Source organism: Branchiostoma belcheri, unplaced genomic scaffold (assembly GCF_001625305.1).
Source record: "Branchiostoma belcheri isolate BF01 breed outbred unplaced genomic scaffold, Haploidv18h27 scaffold25, whole genome shotgun sequence".
In the NCBI taxonomy this organism is placed as follows: domain Eukaryota; kingdom Metazoa; phylum Chordata; class Leptocardii; order Amphioxiformes; family Branchiostomatidae; genus Branchiostoma; species Branchiostoma belcheri.
In genome coordinates this window covers 2,614,596-2,632,543 of record NW_017803854.1, presented here as the reverse complement: position 1 = coordinate 2,632,543, position 17,948 = coordinate 2,614,596, and the positions used below count along the sequence as shown (strand labels likewise).

Below are 17,948 nucleotides of genomic sequence, written 5' to 3'. Positions count from 1 at the left end.
CTGGTATGGTTCTCTTGGTCTTGGAGGTGGAAGATGAATTGGGAGCACTTCTTTTCTCTGGGATGCAAAAAGATACTACTGTCAGTCAGTCTGAAAGACTATTACTGTGTAAAACAGGATGGTATAAAAGACACAGAAAGTACTAATAATCTGTAATCAAAAAAGAAAGTTATTTTCAACTTTTTTCCTTTGTGCATGGCTACTGAAAACTAACTGCATGTAAATAAACAAAAAGTCAAATAAAGAAGGACTAGACAAGCAGTAAGCTTGCCAAACCTACCATGGATACTAGTAGTAGATGTGCTAGTTTGTTGTTTATCCTGTTGATCCGCTGTTTTTTGTTGTACTGTTACGACAGTTCTACCACACATCTCCTCTATCCTGCTTCTGGGCTCCATCAGCAGTGCTGCATTGTCCCTGTACAAGCCCTGCACTCTCTCCAACACAGACATGTCCCTGAAGCACACCCCGTGTACTCTCCCAACACCCTGCATGTTCCTGCTGATGTAGCAGACTTGTGGGGTAGAAGACGTGCCCTCGCCCAGTTCACAGTGCTGTAAGGCTTCCTGGTACAGGGGGACAGATGGTGGGGGTGGGGGGGTGTCTGGTGTCACCAGCTTCAGGGACTGTAGTGTTGCAGGGATTTCTGCATTCACAGATTTCGGTACTGATAATACCTGGATGAGTGGAGATACATGGAGGAACAATCAAATTGGACCTCTGTAACATACCTGAGTATCTTTTCAGGTTTGTAAGACTTACAGGAATCTCAAAATTTCTTATTTCTACATTTGCCCATAATCTTAAAGACGGTTCTATACTTCCAACAACGAAATGTACATGTATATGAGCCACTATCAGTAATATGAAACCAGGCTATCTATTAAATTAATTGTTTCAAACTCTCCAACTACAACTGAGCAATATTAACTGTTGATTCTGCATATCAAATGCAAAAAGTGTTTGCCTAAGACGCTGCCAATTTTCCGACAAGATTTTAAAAACTTTCTAACTTATAATTCTTTAATTCTCCTAAACACTACTAAAGTACGCCATATAATTTTATTGTACCATCCTGGGCCGTGCCACGAGCCTGTCCCCACTGACATGTCTCATCCCCACAGATTCAGCACTCCTCCTGTGGTTGGATGACTGCCAGACATACAGACTGGACTGGGAACACAGTAACAAGGATCGATTAAGAAATGCATCTACAGTTCTACAAAATTATGTATCTCTCATCTCGTCTAGCACTCAGTCTGATTACCTCCTTGGTGTGATTATTTGACTGCACCACAGATCTGACAACAAGTTTTCTGCTAAAATAGAACTACAAATACTGCAAAAGTCCCTGCATTTACAACATTTAAGTTGGAGTGAGCATGTCAGCAGAACGTCCTGTGCAAAACCTGGATTTTTTTTTTGTTGGCTGTTTGGTCAACACAAGGAGGTTCTTGGCAACATTGCATCAGAAGTTTTTCTGTTGCCAACACAATATTTAAAAACTGTAGACGGGATGTCATCCTTCAATATGACCTTAAATGAGACATTCTACCAAAGTGCTATGGACAATATATTACAGGTTTCATGCAGGCATAGTACGTTTTGCAGACGTGCTGGTAGATCTATGTTACCTGATGGAACAGGTTGAGATGGTGGCTCAGCTGTAACCATGCCAACAAGCCCGGCTCCGGGGGCCGACTGAATGGTCCTGACTCCTCCAAGTCAGCGATTTGTGCAAAATACACCACATTCGCTGTAAACTGGAGGGTGAAGATGGAGATTAAGAGCAAAATCTGTATCATATGTACTAAGTAAATGTCAGTTTGGCAGATGTCTGTAAATATTATGATAAATATCACAAGAAACATATCAAAAGTTGAAGTTCTTGCTTTGCTGTTATCATCATCATCATTATCAGCTTTTGCATCCTATTGTATGATCTGTTCCATCCAAGTTGGATGTTTGCATCTGTTGGCATTTACCCTTCCTCTGTGAGGACCGTTGACCGTCTACTATTTATCACTCAGCCTGGTCAATGGTTATCATATAAATGTACATGCCACAGGTTTTTAATTTGAATCATAGTCTAGGGTCCAGTTCTTGTATTCACAATGATTAGCAGGTAATCAATTCATGTAAGAAAGTTACAGACCTCTTGACACAATGATGTCATCACAGATTTCAGGTGGATGGTCTGCTGACTACTGGTGCTTCCATGTGTGCCTAAGGATGGAGTCAGGCATTAGTACACATCATTACAATTGGATACATATACTGTCTCTGGACCATGAGGTAGTGAGTTCGAATCCAAGTTGTCACTCACCCAGCATGCATGCTAATGGAAAGGGTTTTAGTGCTTAGGATGGGACATTAAGCTGTGGCCCACTGGTACTTGAACAGAGCTAGGGGAATTTCCCCAGTACCATGAAACTGTAATACCGCACATGTCTTCTCTGTCACGAAGAATGGAAGAATAGCTCTTCAAGAGTAGATCAAATCACTTTCCTTTCTGTCTAGAAATCTGACAGCTCTTACCCGCCATGTTGTTCTGCCCGTCCACAATGACCAGGATGTGCCCACAGGGGTTGGCTTCTGTCCACAGCTGCAGGATGTCCTGTAAGCTGTCCCTCAGGACCAGTCTGCCTCCCGTGGACTGGACCATTGCCTCCCACTGGACCAGCAAACAGGGCACCTCAAACTGGGGGAGGAGAGGGAGCTTACTGTAATAATCCTTGATGCGTCGATGAAGGTTAGACATCCAAGTAATAAGATACGCCAAAAAACAGTTACTCAAGCAATTGGATATGATTTTGGAAAAGGTAAGAAAATTCATGTAGCATCCACTGCCTTTCTACCTACTGTATATGAGTACTGTAGCTAAGTACCTTGTAGTGTGTTTGACAAATCAACTGTGTGTGGAGCTCGTCAACTGACAGACCCTCGGCTTCTGCTGGTGGTACTGCAATTATAATGGAATGCATAAATGGCAATGACAAATGTCATTACCTCAGTCAGCACTTGACTTAGCTAACAATGGTACTAGTATGTGTATATGAACAGCAATTATCCAGTGTAGAATGATTTGCTTGTGGTATACAAATGTGTATAACAAAATTTACTCCAGATGGACCCATACCTGGTCTCTCCACACCACTCTGCCAACAGTTCTCATCAAACCAGGCGTCGATCTTGGCATCAACTTGCTTCCAGTTGACCTGCGACCCCTGACCTTTGTTCCCCGTGGCTGCCCACTCCCTGGCCCAGTCCAGCTGCAGTCTGTCCTGCGGGTGAAACGTGAGGCACCTGATGCTCTTCCCAGGTGTCTTACAGCTGATCAGTTTGGTGTAGGACATCCGCGTGTTTCTGGACCAGTTTTCATCGTCGATTACAACTTTCTTACCCTGCAGAAAAAAAACAACAAAACATTGTAACAAATCAATCCAGTGATTACTACCATTATGGAAATAATCCATTCTTTAGGCTAAGGTGTGTAGACAAGAACTGTTTACTACGTCAGGGGCCCTTCACCTTTAACTTTGAGCATGCACTGTTGGAACATTGAACCATCTTATAGTTATACAGTATGAAATAGAGTGGATCCATTTCTCAAGCTAACCTACATCTGTTGAGAACTATGCAGTGCAAAGTAGAGTGGATTCATTCCTCAAACTGAATGACTGCGGTTTGTTTGTATGTTTGTTTAGGATCTCCATTGGTGTGAATTTCACACTATTCTTCCTGTAACAGATGTCTGTTAGCTTTAGGAATGAATTCACTCTACTTCTTACATCTCACCTGTCTGAGCAGCCCCACTGCCTTCATGGCGACCTGTCGGAGAGACAAGGTCGGGTCCTGCTGGAACAGTTCCTGTGCAGACAGCCTGACATGGCCGGGGGTCAGATGTTGTTGGTAGTGGGACGACTTTCCCTACACATAGAAAACACATTGCAAGCCTTTAAAAAATTCTTCAGGATTGAGATTATAATTTGGAAGAATTGCTGATACTGTCGGAAGAGATGCAGTCGGATTCTGTGACTATATTTCTGTGCAGGGGATCTTCTCTTAAAAGGCAGTCAGAACTTTTACTCTTTGATTCACGTTACGTAAATCAATGGATTAACTTGAAAGGATTCAGGATTTATAAATGGGGAAACTACCCTGACAGTAACACGTTAATGGTGATAACATAAACTTACTCTGATCGCAACGTTAGCTAGTAGAATCAGCCATTCTGAACAATTGCAATCTCTACCCTTACATACACACTGTACCTAAAACATGACGCAAGCTCGCCCCAGTGGCCTCGCCAAAAAATCCTAATCAATGCCATATGTTGAACATATGGCATTGATTGGGATTTTTTGGCGAGAGTTGTGAGTTGTCAACTAAGTGTAAATCAGCAGTATGCATGAACAAAATAGGTTGCAGTTAATACAGATAAAGAAAAAAGGATCGCAAAACAACAGGATCATATAAAGGATCTACGATTGCTTTTCTGAGAAATGAGTAAAACGGAAAAGTACATACCACTAAGGGAGGGCCATAAAACAAAACAACATCCGCATCATCCATATCAAAATGCACACTCTGGCGCCACAACAAATCTGACCTTTAACCTCTATCAAAAGATCTTGTCAAACGGTCTGTGATTGGTCACAATTGTTGTAAAGAGGAAGCTGATTGGGTAGGAGACTCTTCACTTCCCATTATTCTCTGCGCGGGAAGATGGCGGACGCGGGAAGGAAAAAATATCCAGATTTGGTAAGTTTGACAGTTTTCTGAGTTTCACAAGGATATTAGGTCAAAACTATCGATGTTTGATATTCAGGTTATATATGTGTACATATAGAAAGTAGTTCTAATGCTTTTATTGCCGTTTGATGGAGAGTTTTGGACTGGAAAGGGAAAATAATTTTGGTCGCCGAAGTTTCAGGGGACGGGGAGGGGCGGGGTAATGGGCAAGCCTAGGCCACGATGGTCAGATTTGGGCCCAAAAGTCCCAATCCGCTACTATGGAGATCGAATCCCCCGAACCCGCGAATCTTGTTCGATATGACGTCATTCGAATAGAGCGGGCGTTCGATCTGGGGTTACCCGCGGTCATTTACAGCAAAGCCGCTACAACCGGCTACTTCAAGCCCTTTTTTACTTGGGAACCACGGAACAGGAAAAATCCACCTTTCCACAAATATGAACCGTTTTCAAAACATTACATCTATGCCGTGATTTTATTGTGGATATGTAACATGTAACGAAGCTACTGCCGTCATCGTGGGTGACCTTGAAGGTCAGAATTCTTGTATACGCTGTTATAAAAGCCAGGTCCCCATATCCAAGTGTCATAGCACGCGTGCAAACATGGTATTTTAACCATTCCCAAAAATCGCTCAAATTACCTCATTGAGGGCTTGTTTGGAAGAGCAACGGTTTCCGCAGATTTCTGTCTTAGGGATTTTTTAAATATGGCCGCGATTATGAATTATCGGTATTTAAAGTTAAAACACTGCGTTTTTAGCTCTTCTTTTGACTGTAAGTCGAGTTTTAGTTAAAAACTAAAAAATCCTAAGACAGAAAGTTTAAATTTACTGTAATATTTCTAAAAATCCAAAAATCTAACCTTATTTTTAATTTTCGGGGCCTCTTAAAATCAGTTGTTTGGTTCTCGTGAACCCTTTTTGAAATCCGAAATTGATCTCATTTGGAAGCAAATGTACACAAAGCGGAGCAAAGGCAGTGCAAGAATAACATTTGAGGTAAACAAAATCACTTATTACATTTTATTTTGACGAGTATTTACTCTCCAATTACTTTTGTTTATTTTCAAATTTTACCCGTTGCCCCCGGGCCGGCCCGGGACTCCCGCGCGGCCACGTTCGAACACGTTCTGTAACCCGATACCTCCCTAGTAATGCGACTTTTAGCCTAGCAACCGACCGCCGTGGGCATGAAAGTAAACACACAAAGATATATATGATGATGTACTTAATAATTAGGGGTACAAAGAAGGGGGCTGGGGTTGGTTGGATTTTGATATCTTGATATGGCTAGATCAAGCAGAGTAAGATTTTTTAGCATCTACGGTCTCTTTTGTTTTCAAATATTTACTTCTAAAAACTAGGACATTCTACAAGGCAAGAGGCCTTCTGTAAAACGCCCTTGCAAAAAATATGCAATTTTCACCAGTCATGTACCACTTAACATCAAGGTTCCCTAGCTATGGATATTAACGTTGTGTTCCGTACGTCAGCGGTACAAGTTTATCCGCGGGCTGATCCACCACGAGCGTAACCAGCGCAGGGCACACTACCTGAAGTCTGCGGCGGAGTGGACGTCCCGCGCGATCGTCTCCCTGGAGCTGGAGGAGAAACCTGTCAAGTCTGTCAAACAGGCCACCAAGCTGGAGGGGGTGAGTAGGGACCTTCGTGAGGGCCTGCATGGGGGTCCCGACAACGCTCTACGCTAAATTTTGAGAGCCGGATACATATTACGCTGAATGGAAGAAGCCTCCCCATTACATTTTAGGATCAATTCCAGGTATCTACGACGCATAACGTAGAATTAAAACGGCAAATTACGCTCTATGCAAAATGCGCCAATTATGCTCTACGTTGAATCAGCAGAGTGCTCTACATAGAATTAAAACGTTTGATTACACTCTACCGTACGGAAAAAGGCATGTGTGCCCCCCCTTTGTATTTGACTTTAAATGTTGCAGTTTGCTTATCTTTGAAGCAGATGTTTGAAGAAGGGAAAATCATAATGTCTTCCTGCTCCCCAATAGAGAATAAACTGTTACACTTTTTCTTCTTGGTACTCAGATTGGAGGTGTCCTGGCTGAGAAACTGAAGACATTTGAGGCAGCACCGGGCATTTTAACCGACCCCCCTCCAGATGGTACATTCCTGAGTTCTGCTCCTGCTCTGCTGGTGGCCATGCTCAATGCCAAGGAGGAACTCATAAATGAAGGGTCAGTTTCATATACAGACTATCAGGGCTTGAAATCCTTTTTTCTGTACTGGTGCAGGTAACTCTGAAATTATCTGCACCAGACAAGTCTTACCTGTACCTCTGAAAACTTAGAAAATATGTATGGATCATACTAAAAACTGAATAAATCAAGCAACTGGATAAATTCTTTGAAGAGTCAAAGAGGAACTCGAATGTGGCTAGAACAAGTCTATTTTATATTTTTTTTAATGTACAAGTTTATCCAGTGGAAATTGTAAAAAAATTGCAAATTGAAGCATGATGTTTATTAATTGTGCAGCTTGTGCTCGTTTTTTTTTTCAGTGACAAGCAGTTGTTGGTCCCAGAGCCCATGTTGAAAGTCAAGGCCCAGGCCATCACACAGGAGACATTCCTACAGTCCACACAACACATTGTAGAGGGGAAAGAAGGAAACACAGGTGAAAAGATACTCAGTCATCTGTACTGTTTGTACCTTACATTATGTCATGTGTATTGTATATTGTACTTAATGTACAATCATGTATTTGATAAGTATTAGATATACTTCAAACATTCTTCTTTAGACAGTTTCTCTGAATAGTTAATGTGAATTTCAGGCTAGGGTAAACATACTATCCATATTTGCTACAAATGTACATGCAAATTGCAAGCAGTCTATTCTTCTTCTTTTGTCATCATGAATTTCACATCGGATCCTTTTCTTGTGTGCTGCAGGGTTGTGTATGGCATGGTGGAGACTACATGTACTGATCCAGAGACTCTACATCAAGAAGAGGACCCTAAGTATGTTCAGTATCATATGTGTACATGTTTACACTGTACGTATGTATGACCACTTAAGTGGTCATCTTTGGAAGATGTGCCTGTACTGTAATATCTTATCTAAGAAAATTAAACACAAATGAACATCTTACATAACACATACATGTAATATATGTTCTATGTTGGATGAACAAATAGATCATAGCAAAATATTTGTTTTTCAGAAAAACAACCTGTGTATGAACTGCTGCCAGCAGGAGAGGAGGTGGCACACAGGCTGCGAGGTGAGAAATATATAGTAGCTATCATAATTTTCTTTTAGCAAGTACTACATATTTGTACTGAAATTTCAATAGTTCTTTAGAGGAGCTGTGTATTCTGTGTAACCATGTTTAAACATTCAGTTATATGCATTTACTACTTGTATCTAAAAATAGTTCCATGCATACAAGCAAAAGTCTGTTAAGTGGTCAAGGCATCATTTTTCAGATTACTAGTCTTACTTGTCATTTTAACATGTGCAATGGGTCTACAGACTATGGAATTGTCAGAAGAACATAATTCGGACTGAGAATATTGTCTGCAAGTTTTTTGAATAAAGATTGAATTTGAATTTTTCAAAGTCAAGAACTTACATATACATGTAGCTGTGTCAGACACGACCTGTCTATACACTGTCCTCTAGAATGTGCCTGTTTCTAGCGTGATTAACAGGCAGAGGTTTTCCCAGAGCCTCCCTCAGTCTTGCCCAGAACAGTGGCCGTCCCCTGTCGTTCCCGGGCCAGCTGATGTAGGTGTCCCTCCTCAGGACGTCCTGCAGGTGTTTGTGCCGCTCCATGTCCCCGTCCGGTATCTCCTCCAGGAACACCAGGATCAGGTTGACCCTGCGTGGGTCGAACAGGTGGTACCGCCCCTCCGACGCACGCATCTCGTAGTTACACCAGCTGCTCCGCACGAAGCTCCGGGTGATCAGGCAGATGGTCCTGCGGCTGGCGCGGACGGCACGCCCGATGTTCTCCGTGATCGCCACCCCTGGGCGGAAGTCACGCTCGCCGAAGCAGAGCCGGTAGCGCGGCGGATTGTCCTCGAGCTGCGGCCGCAGCACTTGGGTCACCCAATTCTTGTCTGCGCTGCTGTACGCCACGAATGCATCATATTTGAACCGTTGTACCTCCCTGCCTGGGAGTTCTTCGTACCCCCTGAACCGGGCCTGTAACAGAAACCAGAGGTACCGGACGTACCAGCTGCACTGAGTCACCACAAACACAGTCAACATGTACAGGGACAGGAGGGAAGTGGTGGCCGCGCACATGTAGAAATTCAAGTGAGAATCGCAATCCGGGTGGAAACTTCGCAGTTCCCTGTTGTGCAGAGATGCAGGAGTGTTGCAGACATAGAAACCATCCTTCTCCCAGAAAATTACTTTTGAGGGGTTAGCATCAGCCCAGCTAACAAACCATGTTATGCTGCAGTCACAGTAGAAAGGATTCTCACTAAGATCTAGGCCAAAACTTTCCAGAGTTGGCAAGACAGTCGCAAAACTTGACTCGTTCAAGAAAGTAATGGTGTTTGTTTTAAGATAGAGGTATTTGAGAGATCTGACATTTACGAATACGGTGTCAGGAAGACTAGAGATGGAATTTTCACTGAAGTCTACAAACTGTAGGTTATAATGTATGCTGAGTGCATCAGCAGGGATGTGCTGTATCTTACATTCTCTCATGTTGAGAGTTTCCAGGTTGGGCATGCTGTACAGAACAGTTGTGTTTTGAAACCTCCTCCAGACATCTCCAGTGCGTATCACACGCAAAGTCCGTAAAGACACCAAACCTTCGAAGAATTCTTGCATATTACTTGCTGGAGCAATGAGGTTGTCACTTATGTCAAGTGTTAGTAGATTCCTCAGAGTTGTAAAAGGCTTGCATGGTGAATTTTTAAACCAGCATTGCATGTGCTCATTGAACAGGTCATTTCCAGACAGATTGAGGTCTTCTAGACTTGAAACTAGCCTAAACGTGCTCAGCCTGAGAATGACATGATTCTGATGTAAGTTGAGTGTCGTGATCTTCTTTAGGCCGTTGAAATCCTCCATGTCAGGGGAGATGTAGTTTTCTGAGAAGTCAAGCTTTTCCAGGCTTGTTAGTGGAGATAGGACACCATCTGGGAGTACGGTGAGTTTGTTCATAGACAAGTCCATGAAAATAACATTTTCCAAACCCACGAAGCTCTCGTTGGAAAGGAGACTGATCTTGTTGTTTTGTAGAGACAATGTGTTTAGATTTCGAAGTCCATGGAAAACATTTGCAGGTATGTTTGTTATCATGTTACGGTCCAGATTAAGTAGTTGCAAGTTCGGAAGGCCCCTGAAATTTTCCGGCACGATGGTTTTTATGTTGTTGTATTTGAGGTGTAATTCTCTCAGAGCTGGAAACATGACTGTAGGTGCCTTGAAAGGAACTTGTTCCAAATGATTTTCTCCCAGATTGAGCACAACTAGATTCTGTAATCCCCCAAATGCATGTGGAGATGTTTTTTCTATGTGAATAGTTTGGAGAGTAAGATATTCCAGGCTGTCTAATCCATGGAAAGCCCAATCCTGGAGTTCTTTGATACTTCCCCATCCCAAGACAAGACTTTTCAACGATGAGTTTTGAAGAAACTGAAACGCACCCTCATTTATGGTATTGCTATAGTCTGCAATGTTTATGTCCAATCGAGTCACTTTTACAGAGTGCAAACCTGAAAATGCATTCTGTAGAATGTTTGCGCTTGTTAACAACATACCAAGATATTCTATAGTTCGAAATTGTGCAAAGAATCCAGGTTCTATGACAGTTATAGGATTCACAGATAATTCCAGAGTCTGAAATCTGTGTGAAACAAAGGGCTCGAAATCAGCAATTTTAAGTACAGAGATCCTATTTAAGGATAAGTCTAATGATGTCAGTGAGGGCATCTCAGAAAAAGCTTGTGAAAACTTTGCTTCCGTTATCTTGTTTTCTCTCAGATCAAGTTTGGTTAAGTGTAGCCCGTCCCATATCTCATCAAAACTTAGTATATCAGGAAGATTGTTATCAGCAAGAGAAAGAGCTGCCAATGACTTCAGCGGTCGGAATATCGCGGATGGAAGTGCAGAGAGGTTGTTTCGAGATAGGGACAGTTCCCTCAGTTTGGAAAGGTTGTAAAAAGCTGCAGGTTGGATGGTGACTAGACTGTTTGAACTGAGGTCCAGCGATGTCAGGAGAGGCAGGGTGGAGAAGGAGTAGTCGTCCAGCTGTTGTATGTTGTTGGAGCTGAGGTCCAGGCTGGTAGTGTCAGCAGGAATGTTGGCAGGGACCTGGATGAAGCCTTTGTCACTGCAGTCAACTGTTGTGTTCATCCTTGTACACTGTGGCACTAAAACAAGGGAAGAGAAACAAAATTTAACTTTGTATGCATTTTGCTACAATTCATTATTTTTGTTATATGGGACGCAAATGAGCAACATGAATAACTGACATTTCACATTCATGTTGCTGTATTTTGGTATTCCAGTCTGGAGCATCAGTGTGACATGAAAGGGACTGACCATCCCAGAACTGAAAGCAGAAATATATCTGTGCTACTTGTTCTTAGAAGATAACCAGCATTTTACTTCCTTCTTATGGCTACATTGTACAGACTGATGACAAGTTTTCTTTCTTAACAGAAAGAATATTGGGTGTAAATACATGTGTAACTTCGTCATGACTTGAAATTAAAGTTTGTTCTATATAGATCAGTTCTGTAATTAACATAACTTGTCATATACAGTGTATGAGGTTTATAATGAATGAATGAAGACCTTTATTGTACATTTGTGTTCTACAGAAGTAAGTACAGGTCGGATGGGTACAGAACATGAACATAAACATATACATTACATACATATGAACATGTAAGAGTAAATAAATGTCTAATTTCTATTTATATTCACGCCAAATCTCCTATACTAATTCTTTGGCCTCGTGTACAAATATATTTTATGCACTAGAGACTTGGCAGCCGAAATAGGTTTGAAACAGGCTACTACATGTACAATGTAATTCTTACCTTTCACAGCCAGGCCTTGGCAAGACATCATTTGCAGCAGTACCAGGAGCATAGCATTAGCTAGACAAAATAGATGTTTGGAGCAGTGGTGTTCTGTTTGACCCATCATAGAATCTACAGCAGAAATGTGTTCAGCCTAGGATTATTTTCCTGGAGAAGAGAAATGACACTTAAGCCACACCAATTTAATTTGTTGGTTCTCGGATTTTTTCAGAAAAAATATGAAGCGACAGGGCGAAAAAAAATAAAATAAAAACAGGTCTAGGCAGCCTATTATAGGCTTAAATGCTACAAAATGAGCCATGAAGTCAACACAAAAGGCTGGGTTAAAATTTAAACATTGAATTTGAACTTTTAATCAAACCACTGCAATGATAGATGGGAAAACTGTAACAACTAGGAAGAAAAGGACTTTCCTCAACTGTTGGGGGCAAAACATGAGCATTTTTCAGTTGATTCAGGACCAGAATCAAATTTTTTTTTGCAAATCAGAAATAAACGAAGAGGCAAATCCAAGAACCAACAAATTAAATTGGTGTGGCCTTATCTCTGTCAGTAATTGTTTACAAAACAATAACTCCTTCTGAGTGTACTATTCTAGAAATTATAGGCAAGAATCAAGAGAATGGATGTATATTCTTCAAATGAAAGAAAATTTGAATTGCCTTACTTGCTGGTATTTGAAACGAAATCCAAAAGAAGGAACTGATAAACTGAAACAGTTCTAGTTCTGAATGAGGAAGTTTGGAACATTCCATAAGAAAGTTCTTGGGGGGAAATCAGAGTAATTTTTTTCATGTAATTTAGTGTGTGGTGCTCCTCTAAAAGAGTTAGACATACACAGTGCAGAATTGTTATGATACATGTAACCAGGACATGCCTTGTAGTTTCATGTTTAAATTCAAATTTTGACTTTTTAAATGAAAACATAATTGAGGAACACCCCTTGCCATTATGGGCTCATCTATGGACAAAAAAAGGGAAGTTGATGACTATCAAGTTACATATTGTCAAGTACCTGGTACCAAAAACAGTCCAGAACCTGGACTGTTTTTGGGTCTTTCCCTAACTCAAAGCACACAAAGGCAAAAAATATTCCGAGATTGTTATAGATTTTTTACTAGGGAGTATGGGAGCCCTGGTATACAATGAGGATGTCACCTAGGCTAGTTTTTTTAAAACTGTTGCACACATGTTAAAAGCTAGAAGCACCCAAGTATTTGGCACCCATTGTGACCTGTTGAAAAGTTACATCTGTATGCTTATAAGGGCACCAGTGTGACTAACAGTATGATGTCATCTGTGTGGAACATGGTTCAATGAACATGAAAAAAAATCATTGACAAGTATTCACTCAGCTTTTGAGATACATTTTGGGCAGATTTTGAATGTTAGTTTGAATACTAGTTTTTATTTATTGCATGCAGTATACATGTCAGAACAATTTGCCAGGTTCTGCCATTTTTTGTATTGAATGTACAAATGTATTAAAAATGTAGTTTTGCTGTATAGTAGTGTACAAACATAACAAACATAACCCTACACAAATATCTAGGTGTACCAGTGCACCCACAGTTGTGTGCACAGTTCCAATTTTGGGTGCACTAAAATGTCTAAATGCACTCAGTACACACATATTTTGAGCCCTGATCATGATTGCCAAATGTAAACATTTTTTCAGGCACCAAACCAGGAGAGGCAATCCAAGGTCAAGTAGTGGAGAAAGCAAGATCCAGATCCTCTTCCTCAGCTAAACCACAGCCAGAGAATTCAGCACATGTTCCAGTTGAGGAAGACAGGGCACTCTACACCAATGACAATGGATCTGATGGGTAAGTGTTTGGATTTGGATTTCAAGGAACAGTTAGAGACCTTATAGGTTTAATTGTACAATGTCATACAAGTAGCACAATTTTTCAGGCAACCCCCAATAGCTTCCAGATCAAGAAGACTGAAATCTCGGATCCCTGTATTTTACAGTATTGTCCTGCTGGTAGATGTGAGGGAGTGGGGAGGAGACAGAGTCAAGTTGGGGGAGGTGAGTATGGCAGAAAAAAACGTTAAAACAGTTTGTGAACTTTCCTCAAACCTGCAGGCTGATATGCAACCTGTATTTAACTCTTGACACCTCAAGTTACTTGGTATTGTGGGGGTTTTATTTTCAGTGTGTGTGTCAGTTTGTGTATTAATTTTGCTTGTGCTTCATAGTAGTTCATATGCTAGGCATGTTTGGGACACTGACAGACAGATCCCAGAAAGGTCCCAGAAAAGGTTATCTCCTCATTACCTGTCTTCAAATTCTTGCCTTATTGGAGGCAGTGAGAAAAACCATAGACAGAATCAACAAGAAAGTTCACCAGGATGAATAAAACAAGACATTCACAAAAACATTTCATGGAGCTTGGAAGTCCTTGATTTCTTGTAAACCGTTTGATTTAGCCTTGTCATGTAGATTACACAATCACGAACAATGTAATATGCTACCGTGTTGTGTGTAGCTGCATCGTTACCTGTGCCGGTTGGGTGTCCGACATCGCACGGCATCACTACAGTGTGGGGACTACAGCTGGGTGTGGAAATGTGCAGGAGAGGAGCATGTATTACCTGTGCTAGTGGAGAGGAAAAGGGCAGGTGAGTTCTAGTACAGGTGTGTAGAAGTGTGCAGGTGTAGTACACCTGTGTTAGTGGAGAGGAAAAGGGCAGGTGAGTTTGAGCTTATTTGGATCCACATGTAGTCTCTCATCTTCATCAGGGCTGTTATGACTGGTTCACTGTGCATTGAAGCTGGGAGTTACCTTAGGATCAATGTACAGTGAACCAGTCATAATTGCCCTGAGTGATGAAGATGACAGACGATCATTGAAACATTGACTCTAGTGAAACAAGTGGTAATGAATAACTAAAGGACTTATCATAAGTTCTTCTGTGTTGGTAGTAATCATAGTACATGTAAAATGTTGAACTTTATTCCAACACAAAGGATGCACGTAAATAACGAACTTTGCTATTCAATTTGGTTCAAGATCAAGTTTGGATCAAGTCAGTTTGAAACCATGTTTGCACTCACAGATGACCTGGCCTGGAGCCTGAAGGACGGCCGTTACTTCACCCAGAAGGAGAAGATGCTGGAGTTCAGGCGGAGGTTCAGTCCTTACAGCCTCCACTGCAGTCTGAAGTACGTCCTGGAGTGCACACCTGAGCAGTACATGGTTAGGTGTGCCGACGGATGCAGGGGTGTGGCCAGGTGTGGCAATCCCACAGTGGAACAGCTCAACGTGAGTCTCCGCAAGACTTTGTGCCCTTAAAGTAGACTAAAAGGTTGGGTTTAAAAGCCTACTTAATAATAGTTGCTATACTATGCTGAATAATGTCATATACATGTACTGCAAAGTCAAGTTCTTACCCAAATGGCATCAGTCAGTGATAATTTATGACTCTTGAAGCTGTTTGAAAATGTTGATGTAACTGATCACCTGGGTCTAGCATAATGTGACTTCATTGTTTTGGAAATCTCAACACAATGTCACTTTTTATTTGAACTACATTCAACACAGTGATTTTTGTTTTCCCTGTTTTTTTTTTTAGAATGTGTTAGAAGAACTGGATGACAGTGATGAATTTGACCTGGTGAGAACTGAGAACATCGAGGGCACAGTGGAGTTCCTGGCTACAGTCACAGTCGAGCTTCAGCAGAGGTGAAGTAAAACATATCCTCCTGTGAACAAGAAAAGTTTTTGACACTTGTTTGTACTTACAGTCTTGGCAGGCAATGTTTTGTATATGTCAGGCTGTTACGTTAGATGTATTTTATCTTAATCAAACTTATAATTTGAAATTATGTTGTCCCAGGAAAGGAATTGAAAAATGCATTTTGTTCAGATTTGCCTTAGAAATTGTATGTATTATGTATGTTTTGCATTTCCAAGTGTTGTGTCAACTACCACTTGAACAAAGCAGTATTTTGTTTTTCAGGTTGGACTCCGGTGATTTCGATACCTTAGCAGTCGGCAGTCACGTTGAAGAACAGAAGAGTGTGATCACAAAGAAAGGATCTAATCTACAAGGAAAGGTTACGTCAAGGATTGAAACCAGTCCAGACAGAAGTGGTATCGAAATTGCCACAACAAAGTACCCCTCCATGCCATCACCTGACACCAGTCCTGTACGTCCACTCACCACAGACTCCCCGCAAAAGTCTCTGCTATGGAACACGGCCAAGACTTCGCCCTTCAAGGACGCAGCAGAGTTCAAGTCAAAGGTCAGGGGTTATGGCTCGTCCCCTTCCCCTGAGAAAACAATGAAGGACTTCTTCCCTGTGTCGCCTGCTAAGAGAGGTCAGGGGTCAGAGGGGAAAGGTAACAGTTGCAGGAAGAGTCTGAATTCATCCCTGGTAAAGAGGACGGAGGAGAAACCACTCCTTAGTCCTGGTAGAAAGCGCGCAGCTGTGAAAATGCCAGACTTCGGAGAGAATAGCCCGCTCCCCAAAGTACAGGCAATGTACGACCCTGCGGAGTACACAAGAAATCGCTACAGAGGTGACTTTGAAGAAACATCCCTTGAAGATTTGGACGAGGATTCTCAAGAAGTTGAGAGTGAGGAGAAGAAGAACTTTCCCACACAAAACTCGACAATTGACAATAAACCAACACCAAAAACAAACTTCATGTACAAAAGAAGACTAGACTCTGGGTTCGAAGACAGCATTGACAAGAGATGCCACTCTGACATGGACGGTGCAGTTTCAAAGGCCACTAGTTCAGGTTTAAACAGAAAGAGACCAATGGCAAGTTGCAGTAGTGTGTTTGCATGTGACAGTGACTCTGACAACGAACTACCAGACATAACAGATAATCACCTCACATCATCAAAACCATCCCCTCGAAAACAAATAAAAAGGGAGAACACTGCAAAGGATCTTATTCCAAACACTTTTAAAAAGAAGTCAGGCTTAGCAGATACAGACAACAGATTTGATGGCTATAGACAAGGGAAAGGCTCAATGACTTCAAATGCTACAAGGAAAGATCTAGATACAGCAAGCAAGACCAGGGCGTCTGCAACAGGCATATACACACAAGAAAATGAGTTAGAAACCGTTTCTTTGCTCGACGACTCACAAGAAACGAAAGATTCAGATGAAGATTACGACTTGAACCTTTGGTCAATGAGTGCCCAGAAACAGGAGAATTCTGAAGAAAAGTCAAGTTCAGCATACAAGTCTAATACATATATACCGAACACTACAGACACACTCAGGACGAAATCTATACAACAAGACAGTATGAGAAATTCTTACACCAAACTTGGGCCTTCACTTGGAAACTCTGCAGAACCAAGCACAAGTGGCAGTGCACAGCCAAACAAAACAGATACGTTTCCAACTTCTAGTCAAGAACTTGAAACCATATCTTTACTCGATGATTCCCAAGAAACAAGGCATTCAGATGATGATGACCTTGAGCAAGAAACCTGGCCAAGACCGACAGATACGGGTTCTACACGGGAAGGAACTGTAAAGACTGAAACCGCTGATAAGAAGTGGAGTGAGAAAGTGCAGCTAGTGAGAGCTGTCCTGCCACAGACTGAAGTTGGTACTGTACTGATGATGCTTCAGAACAATGATGGGAATGTGGAGGCAGTTGTGTCGGCATTGTTAGATCAGGAAGTCGGATAACTAGTGCCACTAAATGTCAATAGCTATACATGAGATACATGTATAATTATCAAATTCCTTGTGTGTGTTCAACAGGAATAGTATGCTGGATTTCCTTCCAAGTTACTAGGGTTAACATCCCAAGCTAGGTTATTTATCACAAGAAGTGGTATCATGACATTTCACCGCCATCTTAGACATTCCACAGTCACGTTTGTAGCTAAATTTCTGTTGGTAGGATTATCATTAAGATAAGAATAAGGTTAGGATTATGGTTAGGGAGTTCCTCAGGGTGTAATTTGTCATCTGATTCTTCAGTTCTGCCCACACTTTAAGGATGCCATACAGTCTGCAAGAGTTTATGACAATGAGTTTTATGTATTTTAAATTTTAGTAAAATGTTAGGAAGCTTCAAGTTTTTGATAATGAGTTTTAAATACTTAAAACAATTTTAGCCTTGTGAACAATAGCAAGAGTAAAGTTGGTAGCA

General features: G+C 41.5%; 4 protein-coding genes across 4 annotated transcripts; 1 reads left to right on the top strand and 3 right to left on the bottom strand.

Moving 5' to 3' along the window:
* Window positions 1–349: 349 nt before the first annotated feature.
* On the bottom strand, window positions 350–1,805 carry LOC109471413. Its single transcript, XM_019770698.1, has 4 exons — window positions 1,635–1,805; window positions 1,072–1,173; window positions 408–677; window positions 350–376 (listed from the first exon to the last, which is right to left on the bottom strand). Exons 1-4 carry the CDS (start codon window positions 1,803–1,805, stop codon window positions 350–352), a joined length of 570 nt encoding a protein of 189 aa, XP_019626257.1.
* A 290-nt stretch (window positions 1,806–2,095) lies between these two features.
* Window positions 2,096–4,602, bottom strand: LOC109471518. The gene is made up of 6 exons (XM_019770855.1): window positions 4,531–4,602; window positions 3,799–3,930; window positions 3,140–3,404; window positions 2,889–2,962; window positions 2,539–2,701; window positions 2,096–2,226 (listed from the first exon to the last, which is right to left on the bottom strand). The coding sequence occupies exons 1-6, from the start codon at window positions 4,573–4,575 to the stop codon at window positions 2,135–2,137; spliced, it is 771 nt and encodes a 256-aa protein (XP_019626414.1). The 5' UTR covers window positions 4,576–4,602; the 3' UTR covers window positions 2,096–2,134.
* Window positions 4,603–4,702: 100 nt separating this feature from the next.
* LOC109471439 lies at window positions 4,703–17,747 on the top strand. Its single transcript, XM_019770750.1, has 12 exons — window positions 4,703–4,764; window positions 6,251–6,409; window positions 6,822–6,970; window positions 7,294–7,409; window positions 7,687–7,755; window positions 7,959–8,018; window positions 13,487–13,637; window positions 13,786–13,843; window positions 14,304–14,436; window positions 14,875–15,080; window positions 15,391–15,500; window positions 15,778–17,747. The coding sequence occupies exons 1-12, from the start codon at window positions 4,729–4,731 to the stop codon at window positions 17,477–17,479; spliced, it is 2,949 nt and encodes a 982-aa protein (XP_019626309.1). The 5' UTR covers window positions 4,703–4,728; the 3' UTR covers window positions 17,480–17,747.
* LOC109471577 (toll-like receptor 3) lies at window positions 8,036–11,202 on the bottom strand. Its single transcript, XM_019770928.1, has 2 exons — window positions 10,519–11,202; window positions 8,036–10,455 (listed from the first exon to the last, which is right to left on the bottom strand). Exons 1-2 carry the CDS (start codon window positions 11,111–11,113, stop codon window positions 8,402–8,404), a joined length of 2,649 nt encoding a protein of 882 aa, XP_019626487.1. The 5' UTR covers window positions 11,114–11,202; the 3' UTR covers window positions 8,036–8,401.
* Window positions 17,748–17,948: the final 201 nt, after the last annotated feature.